The following is a 21,666-nucleotide window of genomic DNA, read 5'->3' on the forward strand; positions in this document are numbered from 1 at the left end:
TGAAATGAACTGACACACAAAGCACTCAGAAGCTGGTAAATGTGTATAACAGTTATAACTCTTCTGCTGCTGTGCTGCGCTCAGTCACGTCTGACTCTTTGTGACCCCATGGACTGTAGCCCACAGTAGCCCACAGGCTTCTCTGTCCATGGGATTTTCCTGGCAAGGAAAATCTGGAGTGCATTGCCCTGCTGCTGCTGCTGCTGCTGCTGCTGCTGCTAAGTCGCTTCAGTCATGTCCGACTCTGCGACCCCATAGACGGCAGCCCAACAGGCTCCCCCGTCCCTGGGATTCTCCAGGCAAGAACACTGGAGTGGGTTGCCATTTCCTTCTCCAATGCATGAAAGTGAAAAGTGAAAGTGAAGTTGCTCAGTTGTGTCCGACTCTTAGCGACCCCATGGACTGCAGCCCACCAGGCTCCTCCATCCATGGGATTTTCCAGGCAAGAGTACTGGAGTGGGGTGCCCTAGCTTTGCACCAATTAAAAGTATGTAGTAAATATCTTTGGATAAAGAAATCCATAGAAACTTTCTCAAATTAAATCAGTATTCTTATACTATATCCAAAGCGATGCTGTTTTTAAGGAAACAGGAAAGAAGACTGAGTGTGTGCCTGAAGGTTTAAAAGGTCCTAGTCCCTAACTGGGAAAACCTAGGGAGAAAACTGCAAAAAGCGGAAACCAACAGCCCATAACCAACACAGACACACACACACACACACAGGACTGACTGAGACCAGTTGTTAGAGATGAATGTCAGACTTCACACCAGTTTTCAGTTTAGAACAACTTAAGGAAAGCATCTGACAATGACGGGAAGGACTATTATAATGAAAGACACTCCGCTGGTGCGGAGGCAGGAAATGACACAGCCCCTGTTCACCATCAGCTCTGCTCACCCCAGCATATCCACTGAAACGGATCTGAGGGCCTGGGGGAAAGGGCTGAAAACTGAGATAACTCATCAAAGAAATAAAGAGTATCCAATCACAGTAACGTGTGCAACTCTTTTCTGTGCTAAGCATGGACACTGATAGACCCTGGGTCAATTTTGTGTCAAAATTCTCACGAACATTTGCTGTTTTCCCAGAACTGACCTTCCTTGCTTGGAAATTACAGAACCTTCAAGAGTGCTAAGAGAATAAAGAACTAATAAAGTCCATTTTCCTATTGCTCCCCCAAAGGGGCAGTTTAATTCTAACCATCACCAATATTCCTCTATGAGGACACAAGGCTTAATGAGGATTACAAGTAAGCCTATGTGCTTTCTTCCAAACACAGTGCGGGGCAGTCAGCCTTTCATACACTGATATCAGAAAAAGCTGGAGCCAGCATCGAGGGGCAGCAGGCAGGAAGCTGGGTAGGAGGGCTCTGGATCTGCCCACAAAAATCATTCTCTCCAGTGTCATCAGTGAAGTGACCACACCTTAGGGGAAAAATAAAGGACCATTGAAAGTATTAACTGTTCCAGGAAGGCTAAGATGCAGAGCAGATCAAATGACAGAGTAACTGCCTTGCTGACACATTATATTCTTTCAAAGTACCAGACAAATGGAAAGTGGTGGATGAATGCTTTGAAAATACAGGTGAACGGACAGCACAGAAAAAGGTCTCGTTTTCAGGACCACCAGTGTGACAGCTATCAAACAAAGAAAAAATGCTTTGACATCAGTGCTATATCTCAGGGAAGCTTTGTAGGCAGCAAATACTAAAGATTCAGGCTTTTGGGGGGCAAGACACTAAAAGGAGCTTGTGAGTTCTTAACCCATTTACACAGAGTAGATTTGAATAAAAACAGCTGTAGATAAGGCAGTGACATAGGTGTATATATATAAATGCATATACAGAGACACACACAAGAACTCATTTTAAGTGTTGCATTTCGAATTATTTTGATTGGGTAAAGTTGTCTAGGCTAGTGTGGCATTGGAGATGTAAAGTTTCATTCATGAAATTTTAAATAATAGTGATAAGATTTATCTAGGCACACCAGCAGAACCTAAATATATAGCACATGAATAATAGAATGTGCATGAATTTTGAATGCTTATTTTTCAGAAGAAAACAAAGAACTGCATGTGTGAATTCTTAGAGCCTCTAAGTGTAGCCTGTATTTGCATTTCAATAGCTTGCAAGGTAAGCTCTGTGAAATTGGTCAAATGTATAGACTCTCATCTCGCCTCCACCCCAAATCAGTCAATTAGCTTCTAGAGAAAGAAGCATACAGAAGCTAATACCCAGCAGCTCAAAACCTATTCCAGCTGATACAGATCAAAATAGATTCAAAGCAAGAATGTCCAGGACACAGGCTTCCTATGGAACAAATTCTGGGTAAGAAGCATACAATGCCAGGAGCTAAGTGCTGCTGTGGTCAGAGAACACACACACAGAAATGAAAAGGACAAGGCAGTACACAGCAAACAAGGGAAAACGGGTACATCTTAGAAGATTTACAGCCAACACATCAGAACGTTTTCCAGAAGGCAAAAAAGTTAAGTTTAGCAAATTTTGTCCATTTAAAACAAAGGCATTTTTGAAGCCAGCTCTGCTACACTGATTAATACAGACATGCTATAAATGAGCCGCCCCTGTCATTTCACATTCCACCTCAATCCATGCATTCTAATCCTAAATCCCTTCTAATTAGCATTTTTCAATCCTCCCATCCAAAGCCTTCACTGACTCCACATTAGCTACTTGTTCATCTTTACAAATTTTCTTATTTTAAAGGAGTTATTTTTTTTAATGCCCACAAGAGCAAAAGTATAAAACACAGACATTATATATGTGAATGATGTTATCAATATATGTCTTTTGAACTGCAGCACTTTGGTTCCTTCATTTTCTGAAAAGCTACCTGCACTAAGTCCCCACTCGCCAAGCCATGGTTGGTGCCATGGACTGTGTGTCCCTGACCCCCACCCCGCACAAATTCATCTGTTGAATGTTGAAGCCTTAATGTGACTGTGTTTGGAGGCGGAGCATTTGGGAGGTAATTAGGGTGAGACTGGGTCACGATGGTGAGGTCCTCAAGACAGTCCCTTATAAAAAGGAAGAGACACGAGAAAAGAGGAAGAGACACGAGATCTCTATACCAGGATGAGGGCTCTCATCAGATATGGAATTCATGACACTTTGACCTCAGACTCCCACCCTCCAGAGCCATAAGAAACACATGTCTCCTGTCTCAGTCACCCCGTCTGTCACTTTGTTAGAGCAGCCTCAACTGACAGATACTTGCCTCCCTTTGCTGCAGTCCTTTAATAATTCCACCAGGTAGGTGTTGGTATCTGCATGTAGTGGGAAAGGAAACTAAGCCTCAGAAAAAATTTAACCTGCTCCAGAGTCACATGGGCTTCCCAGGTGGCGTTAGTGGTAAAGAACCCACCTGGCAATGCAGGAGACATAAGACTCAAGTTCAATCCCTGGGTCGGGAAGATCCCCTGGAGGAGGGCATGGCAACCCACTCCAGTATTCTTGCCTGGAGAATCCCCTGGACAGAGGAAACTGGTGGGCTATAGACCATGGGGTCTCAGAGAGTCGGACAAGACTGAAGTGACTTAGTTCGCAGAGTCCTTCGCTAGGATGTGGTAAAGTCACATGGAGCAAGGCAAACAGAGGAGGAGGAAGGCTCACCTGCCTAGAAACACAGTAACTACTATCTGCCTGAAGCTGCCCAAAGTAACTGACATGCATACATCTTATTCTTATAATATTCCTGGGAGTTAAGTGATATTCTCATTTTACTGAGAAAAACTGTGAGAAGCATGCCCAGGAGAGTCGAACCAGCAGGTGGTGGATCAACATTCTCATAGAACTCTAAAACACCTCTGCTCTTAACCCCACAACACAAGCCTGCCCCCAGTAAGAGTCATCATTGCCACACTGTGCTCGGTAACAAGTCCCCGCACAGCTAGTGACTACCGACAATGACCATTTGCAGGTCTGCAGGTAGACTCTGGGGTTGCTGGACTTGGCTTCTGGCTGCAGGTTTATATAGGTCAACTCTACCAGAGTGCATTCTGGGACCCAGGCTAAGTGGGCAGTGGCTACCCAGGGCAAGGCCTCTCCTGATAGATCACCGAACAACAGTATATTTCAACCTCTGCTTGGGACACATTCCTGAAGCTCAGTAAGACACAGAGCTGAGCCCAAAGTTAAGAGAGGGAAAGCATCTCTGCAGGCCATGAGGCCATGAGACTGGGGCAAGGGAATTAATGTATCCTTCTGTTCCAGAGGAGTGAAAAGTTAGGAGCTTAATTGAATCTATCACACTATCCCAATTCAACTTGTATTTACCGTAAAGCCTTTTGGTTTGGATAGCTAAACAGTTAATGGAAAATGAACCTATGAGCATAAAAATTTATATTTGGAATAAAGTTTTAGTGGAAAAGTGTAAATAGCCAAATCAATGTTATTATTCCATCTTCACCTATATGACAATGCTAAAATTGAGAGAAGAGGCAATTAGAAAATAAAAAGCTATCAATATCTCATAATGAAAAATATCACTATGATGAAAATCCTATAAAGTGAAATATTTCTAGACCAAGCTGTTATCTCACTAACTTTGAGCAATAAGCTAAAATAAATCCATTAAAAAATAGCTAACATTTTCTACAATCATTTTGAGCTCATCATAATACATTCTATTCTACCTCTAACTCCTCACCACTTTACTGAGAGTTTGCATGTCTTCAATATACTAAATTACCAGGCAGGAACTCAAAAAGTGCTGCAGTTAATAAAGTTAAGCCTGGATCTTCATTTGTCGCCAAAATGAAAAAAACAAAAGTTCAGTGTTTAATCAATGTGATTTAATTTGTTTGTGTACACACACACAAACTGAAAACAGTGTGTCAGAAAATTGATAAAATTGTACATTTGCCTTGTGTCTTTCTTGGTTGAACCCTCATCCTCAATTACAGATACTTCATTCAAATGTAACAAAAATCTTGCTTGGATTTGATGTAATCTCACTCAGGTTTTAAATTCACTTGCTGTTTCAAGCAATATGGCACCCACCTCATCATCTTCATTTAAGAATGAATTGCTTTTTCCATTACAGCCTCCAGTTTGAGATATTTCATTTTGCCTTTTCAAAATTGTATTGGAATGAGACTTGTAGGCAAGTTGTCAAAGTTGAAAGCAATTTGCAAAAAAAACCAAAAAACAAAAAAAGCACACACATCTTCAAAATTGGATACATTATTTTCAAGGCCTGACACTAAACCATAAAACTACTTTGCTCTCTGTGTAATTTTAACCAGTCCTGCAAAATAAGTGTTAAAATACACATTGTGGTAATTCTTGAAAACTAGTCTAACAGAAACCTATGACTCTAAGAGAAACTGGCTTCTCTCTTTATTCACAGCCTAGTTCAATTAATTATTTAAAGGGGATGAATTTAGAATCTATATCTAGACTTGACCTCTCCAGAAGTTTCAGCCCATACATCCATCTGCTTTCTGAGCCTCTCTACCTAAAAGCTTCCACAGATGCTGCAAACTCAAGACGCACAGAACCAACTAACCACCTTCTCACCATCCACATCACTTGCTTCTAGTTATGCCCGAAACCTGGGAGTCACCTCCAGCTCCTTGCATTTTTTTTTTTTTCCTCTCAAGCACGTCGTCAAGTCCTGTTAATGGTATCTTCAGTTGCCTTGTCTTTACATCCATTGCCAACATCTCGACCCAGCAGCAGCATCGCTCACCTCCCATTTTTAACTTCCTAGCTGTTCTTGGCTTCTTCCTAAGCATTCTTCACTAATGCTTACAGTTGGTAAAATATTTCTGTGCCCTACTTGAAATCTTAGTGGCTTCCTACTGTTAAAGTCCAAATCCTCCAATATGGCATCATTTTGGGGACTCTGCTCATCACTTCCTGCTTCTCACATGCACTATTTTGCAGCCCCTTGAAAAGGATGCACCTTGTATGACCACCGCACCTTTGCACACGCTGCCGTTTACCCTGCTTGGAATGCCCTTCTTGCCCAGTGGGTACCTGTTCACCCGACATCATCTGGCAGAAACAGCCCCGTCTACACACAGCCTTCCCAGCTTCCTGCAGCGGTGGGGGCACGCGCTACCTCCAGTGTCCATGCACCACAGCTGGCATCGGTTATGGAACTTGCTGTTACAGAAATTGCTGTCTATCTCTCCCACCATGCTATACACCCCTCACAGATCAGTACCATACTCCACTCATTTCTGAACTGGTAGAGCCTGGTGATAAAGGTGCAATTGTGTACATTTAAGGGGATCCAGCCAGTCCATCCTAAAGGAGATCAGTCCTGGGTGTTCACTGGAAGGACTGATGCTGAAGCTGAAACTCCAATACTTTGGCCACCTCATGTGAAGAGGTGACTCATTGGAAAAGACTCTGATGCTGGGAGGGATTGGGGGCAGGAGGAGAAGGGGATGACAGAGGATGAGATGGCTGGATGGCATCACCGACTCGATGGACGTGAGTTTGAGTGAACTCTGGGAGTTGGTGATGGACAGGGAGGCCTGGCATGCTGTGATTCATGGGGTTGCAAAGAGTCAGACATGACTGAGGGACTGAACTGAACTGAACTGAAAGACACAGCACTCAGTTCTCTGCCACAAGCCTGTTCAATATATGCTGTTGCTGCTGTTATGATGCATACCGTTCATTATACATTAATTTAAAGGAAGGCAGAGAATGGAATTTTTCTTGACTGCTTGAAACAAAATCATTTGCATTCACAATCTAAGTAAATAGCAAATATTTTGAGAACTCAAGCATGTACCTTAAGGAAGACTATCTGTCTATGATAAGGCCTCTGATAAATCACAAGCGTTTGCTGTCTCTACATTAGAACACTTCAAGGGGCAAAGCAACTGTCTTACCATGCCCTGGAGGTAGTTTCCCATTGCAAAACCATGGAGCATGTGCCAGCAATCTAAAAGAAATGTAAAACTGCACCTGGATACCACCAGTGCCCTGGGTCCTTTAGGGGTAATGATCCAGGGTTGCCTCCAGCCACACCACAGTAAGAATTGTCCCCCAAGGTGGGTTAGTTAATAGTCTGAGCTCTCACATGACTACCTTTGCCATTATTTGAGAAGTCAAGAGACAAATACAATGAGTGCACACCCATTTTATGCACCTCTCCATAAAAATAAAACCCAGCCTCACTGGAAGAAAGAAGGCAAGGCCCCGACATCTTAAAGGTTGTCAAGCCTTACATTTGGGGATATAGAAGTGGTACGTGCCATGACTTAGGAGTTCCTTGAACACATGACCCCTTAGGAGCAGTGAGTCTCAAGCCTGGCTGCACACCATCACGAGACGCTCATTCCACTGATTGTGGATTGCGCTGAGGTCCTAGGGTTCAGAAAGTTCTCCAGGTGGTTCAAAAGTACAGCCTCACTGAACCGCGGTCCTAAGTTTTGGAGCAAAGGAACACACAGAACTGATTTACTTTTCTCGATTCCAAAAGGATGCACAAGATACAAAACAGACTTTAAGAGCTTTTCATTGATGGTACTGAGTGGAATAAAGTTTTTTCTTAGACAATAAAGCAAAAAAATTAAAGTGACCCCAAAAGCCACTTTTTAAACTGATTATAAAAGCAATACATGCTTACCATAGAAGAGTTAAAGGTAAAAAATTCTTAAGGCATCACCGTCAATATATAAAGAGCTAACATTTTAGTATACTTTCTCATACTATTTTAGGTGATGATAATGAAGAAAAAAATAGGTTCTTAATAAATGTTAGATATGATAGACATGTTTTAGCCTTTTCATACCTCATTTTAATTCACTCTCAACAATTCCACCAATAAGTGTATTTTATTGGTGAAGAATTAACTAGCCTGACTCATACAGTGAAGTGGCAAAGATGGTCTTAAATACTCCAAAACCCACACACGTGCTTTCCTTCCATCCCATAGGGCTATCCTACACACACACACACACACACACACACACACACACACACACACACACACAGAACTGTACATACACTATCTGCTTTGGCCCAGAGGATAATGTATGTCAATCCTCACCCCAATCCCCAAGAAGGGTAGTACCAAAGAATGTGCTAACCACAGGACAATTGCACTCGTCTCCCATGCTAATAAGATCATGCTTAAAATCTTGCATGCTAGGCTTCAGCATTGGAGAAGGCAATGGCAACCCACTCCAGTACTCTTGCCTGGAGAATCCCATGGACGGAGGAGCCTGGTAGGGGTCACAAAGAGTCTGACACGACTGAGTGACTTCACTTTCACTTATCACTTTCATGCATTGGAGAAGGAAATGGCAACCCACTCCAGTGTTCTTGCCTGGAGAATCCCAGGGACGGGGGAGCCTCGTGGGCTGCTGTCTATGGGGTCCCACAGAGTCAGACATGACTGAAGTGACTTAGCAGCAGCAGCAGCAGCAGGCTTCAGCATTATGCAAACAAAGAACTTCCAGATGTTAAAGCTGGGTTTAGAAAAGGAAGAGGAACAAGAAATCAAATTGCCAACATTTGCTGGATTATAGAGAAAGCAAGGGAATTTCAGAAAAACACCCATCTCTGTTTCATCAACTAAGCTCTTAGAGCAATGGGAATACCAGACCATCTTCCTGGTCTCCTGAGAAACCTCTATGTGGATCAAGAAGCAACAGTTAAAACCCTGTATGGAACAAGTGATTGGTTCAAGATCAAGAAAGGAGTACAACAGGGCTGTCTGCTGTCACCCTGTTTGTTTAACTTATATGTGGAGCACAAACATGGGCTGGATGAGTTACAAGCTGGGAATCTAGATAGGTAGGAAAAATAACAACCTCAGATACGCGGATGATACCACTCTAATGGTAGAAAGCAAAGAGGAACTAAAGAACCTCTTGATGCGGGTGAAGTAGGAGAGTAAAAGAGCCAGCTTAAGATTAAATACTAAAAAAACTAAGATCATGGCATCCGGCCCCACTGCTCTTGTACTTAGTCCCCATTACTTCATGGCAAACACAGGGGGGAAAAGGTGGAAGTAGTGACAGATCTCCTCTTCTTTGGCTCCAAAATCACTGCAGACGGTGACTGCAGCCCTGTAATCAGAAGATGACTGCTTCTTGACAGGAAAGTGGTGACAAATCAAGACAGTGTGTTGGAAAGCAGAGACATTTACTCTGCCGACAAAGGTCCGTATGGTCAAGGTCATGGGTATAGTCAAGACCACGGCTATAGTCAAGACCACAAGGCTTCCCAGTGGTCATGTATGGTTGTGAGAGCTGGACTGTAAAGAAGGCAGAATGTCAAAGAATTGATGCCTTCAAACTGTGGTGCTGGAGAAGACTCCTGAAAGTCCCTTGGACAGCAAGGAGATTAAACCAGTGAATCTTAAGGGAGATCAACCCTGAATATTCACTGGAAGGACTGATTTGAAGCTGAAGCTCCAGTATTTTGGTCATCTGATGTGAACAGATGACTCACTGGAAAAGTCCCTGATGCTGGGAAAGATTGAGGGCAGAAGGAAAAGTGGGTATCAGAGGATGAGATGGCTGGACAGCATCACCAATGCAGTGAACACGAACTTGGGCAAACTCCAGGAGATGGTGAAGGAAAGGGAAGACTGGTGTACTGCAGTCCACAGGGTCACAAAGACCTGGACACGATTGGGCAGGTGACTGAACAATAACAACAACATACATTATGTATGTTACAGTACATAGTATAGAAACCTCTTCTTTTCCTTGACATTATTGTCAACCTTTTGCCCATATCATTAAATATTTGTCAAAAGCATGATTTTAATGGCAATGCTGTCTTCTATCCTGTGTGTTTCACAAATTAGATGCCAATCTCCATGCTTTTGGTTGCTTTCAATGCAAATGTATGATTACCAAGACATTTAAAAAATCTACCATTACACATAATTTATTTCCAATGTAAGCTTCAAGTAAATCCCAACACCATATTTTGACTCTGGTACCAACAATAAAATGATCTCTACTTGCATACTGATATTTGTCAGTTCATGTAATTCTCAATTTTAAAATTTTGTCTAGCTTACTGATAATTTGGTCTTTTAGTCTTTTTTGTCTTCTTCTAAAACTGTTCATTGTGTTTCACATGCAATGTTATTACACTTTACTTTGTGAAATCTTTTCAGGCAACTTAAGGTTGTTGAAAGATACGATAAATAAAACCACATAATTCTTAACAAGAAGGAACTGAGACCTAGACAGTGAAGAAGTGGTGGCTCATGAGTATCTACAAAACTATTACCCCTGAGTATGAAACCCTGTCCTGACCAGCTAAGGCAAAAGTGAAGGCCAAACCAGTTATTATTGACTAAAAGAAGCTAACTGGTCTACCTAGAGAGGAAGAAACTTTCTGACTACTGAACTTGAAGACAGTAGCCTGTGAGCCTCATATAACAGACAACACATAACATAATCGGTGAGGCTTCAAGGGGAATTTTTTTTTTAAGTATAAAGATGTTCTCTCACAACCATTTCTTTCAGCAACCCTCCATAAAAGTCAAGGACAAAACATGAAGTCGTAATTCTGTAAAGGGATTTGGAGAGGAGCAGAGATGGACAATCTACGTGTGCTAGGATCTGCCAAGGGGCAGAGCTCAGGGGATCCAGGAGATGAATGGTAAGAGGGCTCTGGGACTACTGTTCTCCCCCATCACTTCTCAGCCAGGTCCTGCAGAGCAGAGCGATTCCAGATTGAGACAGCAGGAGGAAGTGCAGGCACACTGTGTGGCCGATTCGAAGGAAGCCCACGTGTATCAGATACAAAAGTGCAAAGGTAAGGACTAACATCTTCCCAGGAGGATTAAGAGCCTGATAGGAAAGACATCATTATTCAACAGTGGGAAACGGTTGGGGGCCATGACTTTTTGCAAAAAAAAGCAGCTCTGAATCTGTTCAAATGCTTGAGCTCAGATCAGGCCCCAGGGATCTGTGGCTGTGAAACTTGAACATTGCCTTTGACTGGCAAGTGCTAAGAGCAAGGGGCAGTTGAACACAGGCTCACTGTAAGGATGCTGCATGTACTTCAGTTGTCAATTCAGATCATCCACCCTATACTGGGCTGTGGAGTTAGCTGCATGGACCACAGCCAGGGGCTCCTGTGCCCCTCTGCTTTCTCTTGGGTTTTGCTAATAAGGAGCATCAGAAAGCACTCAGAAGGATGGAGGCAAATAAGGTTGAGATGTCTATCTCCCTGCAGAGTCACCATGGGCTGCGTCCCTTCATTCTCTCTCTCTCTCTCCAGGTTCTATAACTGCTCCCTCCCTCATTCCTTCAGATCTAGTGAAGCTAGTGGCTTCCTGTTGCTTCCAGTCCCTTAAACTTTCTCTATACCCCACCCACACCTTTAATATTGGTAGCTAATATGTTCATATTATTAGCATCCCTTTTTATAAACTCTCCTCGGAGAAGGCAATGGCACCCCACTCCAGTACTCTTGCCTGGAAAATCCCATGGATGGAGGAGCCTGGTAGGCTGCAGTCCATGGGGTCATCGCGAAGAGTCGGACACGACTGAGCGACTTCACTTTCACTTTTCACTTTCATGCAATGGAGAAGGAAATGGCAACCCACTCCAGTGTTCTTGCCTGGAGAATCCCAGGGACGGCGGAGCCTGGTGGGCTGCCGTCTATGGGGTCACACAGAGTCGGACACAGCTGAAGCAACTTAGCAGTCTCAAACTATCCAATTCATGCTCCCCATCTTTTTATTGCCTAAGCCCCACCTGATACTCCCATAGTTAATTATTTAAAATTACACTATGCAAGGCTCTGTGCCAACCCAGAGGGCAGTGAACTAAGGTTAACTGAATAAGTACCACAAGTCAGATGCTGTGCTAAAGGTTTACAACCACCTTCAATCTTTAAGCATGTATTATCTCCATTTTACAGATGGGGACATAGAGGGGCGAAGAAGCTGGTCCAAAGTTACAGAGCTACTCATGGTCACTGGACATTAGTCCTCAATGGGTTTGCAGTTTCGGTGTAAGACGCAGATAATTTTAAAATAATGCAATAGGATTAGGTGTGCAAATAAATCAACAATGACAATGATAAGATTCAGAATGGAGCACAGTAATTATGGAAAATTTCAGGCAAGAATTATAATTCACTTTGGCCCCTAATGAGCAGTGAGAATTGGAGGACAGGATATGGCAGGCAAAGGAGATACATCAAGTCTGGACAGTGGGTAATGGGACAGGATTTTGAAGGCAAAGAATTAAGAAAACAATTCTTAGGGTACAAAATAGAACTTATGTCCACTTTTGAGTGGACATAAGATTTTGAGGGCACTCCATCCTTACTCCCTGCAGATCAGGAAACCAAAACTATAGTATTCTATCTCTATTTCAGAGGGAGAAATTCAACTGCTTCAGTGGATAAGAAACACCATTCAGATATGCCCACAACTGGTCTCACTAATTAGGGACCCATCACTACCAAAAGTTCATTTATAGTTTTGATTCTTTCTGTCCCAAAGTCATGTCTGTGCCTTACGGAAACTTATGGATATCAAAAGTACCTTATCCCAAACTGTAATTATCATAGGTATTTCTATTATAATGCTCTAACTAGACTCCTTTCCTGTAACCACCCAGAGTCTTCACATGAAACAAAAACCTAAACACAAATCTAGATGTCTATAAGCATTTAGTTGGTAACCACACTATACTTAAAAAAAATTTTAATATTTCAGCCACATGTGACAGTGGGCGGAAGTGGTCAGATTTAACTGGGGATGGGGTAAATTAACAGAAGAGGTTACCAAGCAAAGCAAAGCACAGGAGAATGGCAGGAATGGGCTCCCAGGAGGCCTTTCCGGGATACTGCTCCCCCTCATAGTGCCTCCTCCCTGCTTTAATGATGCTCGTTCATTTTTCTCCAGCCTTGGGATCTATCACATTAGGGATAGGGACACTTTCATTAAAACAAATAAAAGGGAAACACATAACAGAAATCACTAAAACAATTAATTTCCCTGACAGTTAAAAATATGACCCGTGTTTGAGGGATATTAGGACCAAAAGGAGCCAGTTATCCTTTGACGAATTAGACCTGTCTAGAAATTCAAATTGCCCCAAGTCCAAGGTCTGCCCAAGCCCATCCATCCGTCAGAATTTCCCATGTTTGGAGATGCAATGTGAAAAGTTTCCCAGACTCTAACCAGGGAAGCCACTGGGGCCTCTTTCTCTCATTCTCATTTCAAAGGCAGTGATGGAAGTGCTATCAGTAGTACTGGAAATATTAATACAGTCCACAGAAAAGATGGAAATGTGAAGTCACCAAAGATGAACAACTAAGTTTGGTTGCCATTTTATGAAGTAGTCGTGCCTTGACAAATTATGTGTTCTGACGAAAAACAATTTTTCAGAGTCCAAATTTTAAAAACACCTTAGTAGGCCTGTGTTTTAAGAGCCAGAGGTACTGAAATTCTAAATACAGGTTCTAAACACATACTATATTATTCTCTATTAAACACATTCTGCATTATTGCAAAATTAAATTTTAGAGAATTAGAATATTCATATACTCCAGATTTCTGACACTAGACTTTAAGTTATTTAAAGAATGAATCTGTTCCAATTCTAAGCATCTAACACTAAGCATCTATTCATCTCTTATTATTAGATAATATATTCTGTCATATGATCCCTATAAATAGTGATAACTGTCCTTACAGGTAATTCTTCTAACTTAAAAATAGATTCAAACAACAAATTATGGAATAAAAATATAATTATGTTATCTCACTAGTAATGATGTGGACTGTTATAAAGAATGGAAGTCATCTTTACTTTAACAACATAATACTTACTCAGGACCAAGTATATGATAGTGTATTTATTACATAGCCTCTGACTTAAAAAAATTCAGTTATGCTTATCTCCTGTCTAGTACACTCAAAATTCATGTTATAGAATGCCTTTTACAGAAGAATAAGCAGACGCCAAGAGGGTTTGTGACTTGCTCAAGATCACCTAGCAACACAGTCAGAATCAAGCATACTAAAGAGTAGCTTTCAGACTAGCTTCACCACAGGTGTGCCTCGTTTGTGTGTTGAAGTGTTTCATATAGTATGTACTCGAAAATTAACTTAATTCCTAAATTCACTAGGTGGCGTTGCTCATAAGAACGCAACAGTGACATCTTTTGTAATACAAATGTATACTTATACCTGGTATTTGTAAAAAGTTTCCTAATATTGGAATTTCTTAAAACAGGTACCCTGTATGTGCCATCTCTTTCAAAATAAATACTGGACAGAATGGGAGTAAAAGACTAACAGGCTTTGTTTTAAGCCAAAATAAAGTTGTAACTACAAGATGGCAGAACTTTTAAGCACTTTTATATTACTATTTCTCACAATGTGGAGAGTTTTATTTCATTTATAATAGAAAGCAGACATTCTTTATCTATTATATAGTAGAGGATGGCAGGCATAGTAAAAGGATGTTAAGTACCATGAAGATCTAACAGTCTAAGTACTATATTAACCAGCAATGTTTCCTTTGTTTTGTTGCAAATCTTAGGTAGAAAATAGCTTGGTTATTTTAAAGAGCCACAAAAATGTCTAAAATGAAAAGTTCTACAAAATCTATACCCTCAAAAGCACCATATATCTCAATCATATCCTCTGAAATTGTGATAATCTATATTACAGAAATTAATCACAAAAAGGAGTTTCCTATCAAAAACACAGTTTGAATGATCTAAAATGAATTAAAGGAGAGAGAAAACTCTCAGGAGAATTGTCATCAACATACTAATAATCTGACCATTAGGAGTTTGATAGAGTTTATCACCTTTTTAACAAAGAGCCTTTCCATATTTAACTAGCAACTCCAAAAAAGACATGGACCCACACAAACAGCTGTGCATTACCAGAACTTTATAGATGTGATGAAAACAAAGAAAAGGAAATCCACAGCAGTGACTAACCACACTGTACATTCAAAACAATGACCACACTGAAAATCATTAGAGGCAGTCTGTTTACTTAGGTCTGGAACAATAGATGACATTTAACCCCAACTTTTTTAATCCCTCTTTTGTTTACCTACAAATAATCCTTTAGTTTATCTATAATATTATTATGGTATTAGAGCAATATGAATAATATTAGTATTAGCAATTGACAGACAGCTACACTGGCCGTGAGTCAAAGACCATTAAGGAATATTGAAAGGCATTTCTACATGTAAGGTATAGTGGGTTTTCCCAAGCACTTTTTGTTTTAGTTTCAAAAATAATGAATGAGAGTTTATCAATGGCTAATGATTAGATTCTTTCACAGAGAACACTGCCCCTTATATACAGGAAAAAAAGAATTAACAAGGAGTTAACAAACTAATTTTGAACATACTCATATTTTGGCTTCCTGAAACTTACAAACTGCCAAGCAGATGTTTTTTCCAAGTTTTCTGATCTGCCAAGTTTTAACTTGGAATACATTTGTATCCTAAAGTCAAAGTAATTTAATCAGAGAAACTTGGGCACAAAGAATCAAGGCGGTATGATACATATCTTTCCTCATCTCAACATAAACAAATTACAGGGGACTCTGATTGAACTGCTAGTAGAAACTTTCATCTCACTGACAGGAGAAACCTCTCAACAGCTGCACACATCTGCAAGGCAACCATACAGATGCTGCTGCCGCAAGGGCTGAGTCTGACACAAAACTGAGTCCTGTGTTGCCAAAACTGAACAGAGTTGCTACCCTCAACAGACTTCCCAGACTCTTGACAGAAAGCCCAACCGGCTCATCAGCTGTCACTGCCAGCCACAATTTAACTATTCTTGAACAACCAGCAGGAAAAAAACAAAACAAAACAAACAAGCAACAAAGTCTCAAACTAAAAGTCCGATCTATTGTCTCTGACAATAGAGCCTTTCTCATTGAACCCTGTGATGTGTCGCTGAGTTCTGTAAAGAGAGACTTAGCGTATCACGTTGCCAAGTGGATACTAAGAACTGTGCATATATTTATGCCCAGAAAAAGAATGAAAAGGGAACTTTGAAATCCTCCACTGCTGGCCACCGGCAAGGCTACATTTCAAAAACGCAAGGATCTCCTACCTGGAGCCCTCTTCGTCTTAGAATGCTGGACTCATCCATCTCCCCCTCTGCTTTCTCTGAGCCTCTCACAACAGCCTAGCCATGCTGTACTACCGCTACTTCGGCACGCTAATTCAGAGCCCGGCAGCTGCTAAACACTTACATCACGCTCTAGCTGATTGGAGCCCTGAGTCAGCTGGTCCCGCTTAGTTATTCACTCCAGCAACTTCGGGGATCACGGATGCTTGCAGTTCGGTGGGAAAGCGCAGCAAGTGGGCTTAGACACCTAAAGCATCCACCCAGGGAGAGGAGGCTCTTGCTAGTAAATAAGGAATCGCGGGAGCCCTGCTTTCACTACTCCTTCGGAATACTGGCCCTGGCATTCCAGGCGACCAGAAAATAGCTTTCGGCAGTGGTCGCGGGTCAAGTCCCTTCGGAAGCAACTATAAGGTCAAAGTACTAAGTCAATCAGCGGTGACAGACACCTCTGCAAACAGCAGCTGCTGATTGGGACGGTGAGAAACTAGGGCACAGCTGGCCAGCCAAGCAGCACCACCTTCCTGCCGCTCATCTTTTCTGATGGCATCAAAGGAGAAAAAAAAAAATGTAATAGAACATACAGGCAGCCGGAAAACCTGAAAACCGAGGGCTCAGGGCGGCGGCTCTCCACTTACAGGGGGAGGAACCCTTACCCCTCCCAGCGCCAAAGCCAATTTATTTACATAAATACCTCACCGCCCATTCCTAGCCCAAAGATACAGTTCAGATTTTAATCTTCCTCATGATAACAACTTTCTCTGTTGATACCAGACCCAAATGTAAAAAGGGAGAAGAAATTCTAAGATCCATCATTAGTTGGAATATTAACCTATTTCTAGTCCATAAACAACTAAAAAGAAAGATACCCATCACGTGCAATTTCACAGTCTGTTTCAGCTTGTTTACTCCGCTCATCCTCATCTTATTTCAATTCAAAGCAACAGAAGAGATGCAGATTAAGTTTTCATTACTGACCTAGCACAGGAGTAACAATATCTGATACTACCAATCTATAATAAATTATTCCCCCTTGATTTCTTTCCTAAAGAGATTTAAATTGGGAGCACAGTATGGTCCTGAGAAGCAAATACTAGGGCTACCTATAGTTTGTCTCAGAACTACCTCCTTCTTCACTTTATCCATTAGATAGTCTATTTTTCTTGAAAGAATGATAGTCAAGAAGGCAGGCATAATGCATACGTTATTTTTAAAAAATCAGTAATTTCTGGTTTTACCTAATGCAGGTATCTAGCAATTTCTAAGCATGGGGGTGGGGAAGAAATGACAAGTGGTTCCTACCCAGACACCTGCTATTACACTAGCTTTCTGTCTCTTTCTGGCTGTCAACACACTCGTAGGCTTGCTATCAATTGATTAGATTATGTCATTAAAAATAGCTCAGGGATTTATGAATCTAACCACTGAGGAAAATTGATTGCATTTTATGTTCTCAAACCATCTTTGCAGACATCTCTAGACATACAAACAGAAACTCTATCAAGAAACGCTGCCCCCCACCCACCCACCCCTCACAGAAGCATCCAGGGAGAAGGGTGTCAGGGTGTTTTACCACTGAGGCATGTTCATTGGAGACCACTTAAAGGAAGCAAACCCCAGAGACTTTTTAGCTCTTGCTCTTGGGTGGAGGAGTAAGGCCATCTCTAAAAGCAAAGAAAAGGCACCAACCTGGTCATTGCTCAAACCAAAATGTACCTCCAACCTTCTAGCACAATTTTCTATAGGTTTTTAAAAATACTATGCATTTTTATTTGAATTGAAGTAACAAAAAAAAAGGGGGGGGCAGAGAAGAAATGAAAAGAAAAAGTCTAGGGTCTGGAGTGGAGGAATCGGTGAGCTGTCTGTGGGAGAATCTGCAAAGGGGTTGGAAACAGATTCCCATCCTTGACAGGCCCACCTGTACTTTAATCTTTTCCTGCAAAAGGAAGACCTTTCTGTTCAATGAAAACAAAAGGAATGACAGTTGTTGCCCTTTCTCCCTCAATTCACCCTCCTGAGAGAAGAGCTTAAGCAGCTCCCTGAATTTGAAGTGCTGGCTTTGACAAAGTACCTTGGCAGCTGGTCAGAATATATTTACCAACTTAGATGTCATTGTTATCTGCCCACAGAGGCATAAGAAAGTCCTAACTGAATTTAGAAGAAAAAAAAAATCATGACCCAAGAAGCTGAACTTGGAAAAGCAAAAGCCGAGCATGGTGTCCTTATATGTGCTTGTGATCTGAGAGCTGTGATCTTCCTTGCGCTGGTCCTTCTGGAGAAAGTGGGGTCTGATAGAGGACATCAAGTTCCCACTAAAGAAAAGGAAGGGAAAAGAGTTTTCCCCTTCAAGCAGAGATCATAGGATGTCAGGAGGGGGGAAAAAAAAATGTAGAGCCCAGAAGTATCTTTTCTGTGACCAATCGAGTGAGATGGTTGGAAGCTTTATCAGAAGACATTTCGAGGACACACTGACGAAAAGTCAGGTGATGTGTATCTCAGATAAGTGGGCATCGTAGGCACTCGGCAGCTGGACCTGTTTGGCGCCTGGGGTTGATAAAAAGGGATTTTGGCTAAAGGTGAATAGTATGTTTCTTAACAAAGGAATATTCTGAGATAAAAATCCAGGATAGTATTCAACCATTAACTAAGTCTACGATGAAGATTATGACCATTGCACCATCAAATCTAGTATGAAAAAATATCGATTACCTGTCAAAATGTATCACTTTGAGAAGTGATACACGTACATTTTAAAGAAATAAAACCAGCCAGAGGCAAAAACATTTAGGACAAAAATGAAAGGCTGCTGAAAAATAACATCAAGCAATAATGGCTTAGCAGAGGGAATAGTAAAAGGAAAATTGCTACATTTACCCTTTGCTATATATTTTCTCATCAAGATAAGCCATGTGTTAAAATGCAATAAAAACTTCAAATGATGACACTATTCACAGGTAATAATTAGGAGCCAGCCTAATTTCCATTAATAAACTCATTTTTCCTGCAATTTTATACCTTCGTGGAATCTGTTCATATTATTATGAGTCAGTTCACAAAGTACCAAACTCAACGTGTAAAGCTTTTACATGTGTATTCAAATAAAATTTGGTAGGCTCAGTCATTAATTATAATCTGAAGCCAGAGGCTTTGTGGTACTTGATTTTTTAAAAAATTATTTGTATGTGTACACCTCGTGTACACACTATCATAGGCATAATTTACTTCCTAGAATACTCAAAATCTGTGGATACTGTAATAAGGACCAAATCTAAATTTTATTCATTGTTACAATAAATGGCTCACAGAAACAAAAACAAGCCCAAATCCCAGGGGAGAAAAATCCCAGGGAGGGGTGGGAAGAGTTTGGTTGTACAAATTTTCAGAGTGAGATTTTGTGATCACTGACATCCACAGCAGTGTCAGCTGGTGCTAGGACACAGGTGTGTCACCTGACTTACACGGTCACGCATTTCTCACAAATTTAAAACCAAGGTACACCTCTCTCCTCCTGATCCACATAGGTTTCTCTAAAGTAAATGTGGCTTCTGATTTTACCCACTCTTCAGCAACTGACCTCATACCAGGAAACCTTGGTGAGGAACACTGTGAGCAATTTTTTAAAAAACCAAAGCTGGGGGATGTTTCCAAACCTAACCTGACCCACTCTACTCCACAGGCTAAATCCACTCTCTGCCCGCAGCTCTCACCCTCTGGCTCCTGGACCACCTACCCAAAAGCCAAGGAGGTGGTGAATGAGGGGAGTAGAGATCACTTCCTGGTGGAGTAGGAGGCTTCTCCCTCCAGACCAGCCTGAGGGAGGAGGGTTGGCATTCCTCATCTCAGCAGAGTTCTGGGTGTGCTCAGAAAGTGATTTCTAGCACCATCGCCACAATCTGCGATGGGATTTGTCCTTAACGTTTGCTTTTGTGTGTGTTTGTAGCCATTACTACTTCTTAGCAAGGTAGACAAACACCCACAAAATGCATTAGCCACAACATCTTGTTACTTTGAGACAACCGACCAAGGGTTTGTAGCCTCTGTTCACTCATGAGGAAATCCAATATAGCCAGTGGATAAATTCCTTCATTCATTCATTGATTATTTTTTCTACTCGTAGATAAATGCCAGTGGCCAATGCATATGTCATATTTTAAAAAGGTAACATAAAGGTCATAAAAAGTTGCAAATAAGGAACAGGTCATTCATGACAATGCATAAAAAATATCTATTATTGTGATTATTATTATTCCTCTGGCAGTTTAAGGGGTAAAGAGAGCCCTGAACACCAGTAATGAATACAGCTGTGAGATTTACTCAAAATATACATTTCAGTGTTGACATTTATAATCCTTCTTAATTTTAGCACTTTATTTTCCTCCATGTTTTATTTCCAATAACAGCCAACAAATACTGATCACACAGTATGTGACAATCACTGATCGAAGTACTTTATACAAGTCATCTCATCTAATTCTTTCAACAACCCTATGAATTAGGTGTATTATCATCCCCATTATACAGATAAGGGAACTGACCAGAGAGGTTAAGCAACTTTCCAAAAATTACACAGCTAAGAAGGGCAGAACTGGAGTACCAATCCTGACAGGCTGACTCTGGAGTTTGGGTTCCTAACAACTCTACTAACTCTTAATGTTTAAACACAGAAGAAAAACCTGTTTTCAAGGTGAAAAGAATGCATGAGAGGTGTCAAATTTTTTAGCTTCAAAGTGAAAATTACCACATTCTAAGCTATCCCTGGTCAGAACATACCAGAAAGAGCTTGTGGAATCCCAGATTCATGGCCACAGGTCTCTAAAAATCAAAAGGAGGAGGGTGTGAAGAGCCAACTCGTTAGAAAAGACCCTGATGCTGGTAAAGACTAAAGGCAAAAGAAGAAGGGGACGACAGAGGAGGAGGTGGTTGGATGGCATCACTGATTCAATGGACATGAGTTTGGGTGGACTCCAGGAGTTGGTGATGGACAGGGAAGCCTGGCATGCTGCAGTCCATGGGGCTGCAAAGAGCCGGACATGACTGAGTGACTGAACAACAACAACTCGGCTACTTTAGGGCTGAAGAGAGATCGATGCCCCTCGCCAAGAGTTGGGTGGAGGGAGAAAGCAGCCAGGGAATAGTTCTGGGGTGTGGCCTCTGTTTCTTCTCAAATGCACCTGGGCCTCCCAAGGTTCCACTCTCACAACTCTTCACCCTTCTGGCTCCCAAAGTACACAGTTCTAAATATAACATATATTTGTGTACAAATAGTCAATTCTACAGAACCAAGGCTCCCTTTGCAGTTTTAGGGTGCCAGCATTCTACACATTCCCATGAACTTGTGGGCTTTTCAAAGCTCTTCAGTCTGCAGACTGACACACTTCAGTTTTCTGGAATCTGCCATCGAAGGCACTTGGTAAATCACTCTTTCCTTTCAGGTGAAATGACTCAGGGCAAGGCTGTCCTGAGCAGTGATGAGAAGCTCAAAGGGAGGGGAAATTCCAACCCTGACTTTTCCTTCCGTTTTCTGGGAGTCATGACTTCCCAGCATCCTTGGAAGAAAGTGTCCTGCCCTGAGAGCCAGT

At 41.6% G+C, this 21,666-nt stretch overlaps 1 protein-coding gene across 10 annotated transcripts in view; it reads right to left on the reverse strand.

Moving 5' to 3' along the window:
• MAST4 (microtubule associated serine/threonine kinase family member 4) overlaps positions 1–21,666 on the reverse strand; it is a 618,779-nt gene that overhangs the window by 354,828 nt on the left and 242,285 nt on the right. The window contains exon 1 of one of the 10 annotated variants that reach the window (XM_070774599.1): positions 16,073–16,164. The exons of 7 other annotated variants lie outside the window; for them this stretch is intronic. In XM_070774599.1, coding sequence (XP_070630700.1) covers positions 16,073–16,111 — 39 coding nt within the window. In that variant the 5' untranslated portion in view covers positions 16,112–16,164. Of the gene's footprint in view, positions 1–16,072; positions 16,165–21,666 lie in introns of those variants that run through there. 2 more of the 10 variants (XM_070774597.1, XM_070774602.1) reach the window with 2 other exon arrangements.

The sequence above is a fragment of the Bos indicus genome, chromosome 20 (assembly GCF_029378745.1).
Source record: "Bos indicus isolate NIAB-ARS_2022 breed Sahiwal x Tharparkar chromosome 20, NIAB-ARS_B.indTharparkar_mat_pri_1.0, whole genome shotgun sequence".
Taxonomy (NCBI): Eukaryota; Metazoa; Chordata; class Mammalia; order Artiodactyla; family Bovidae; genus Bos; species Bos indicus.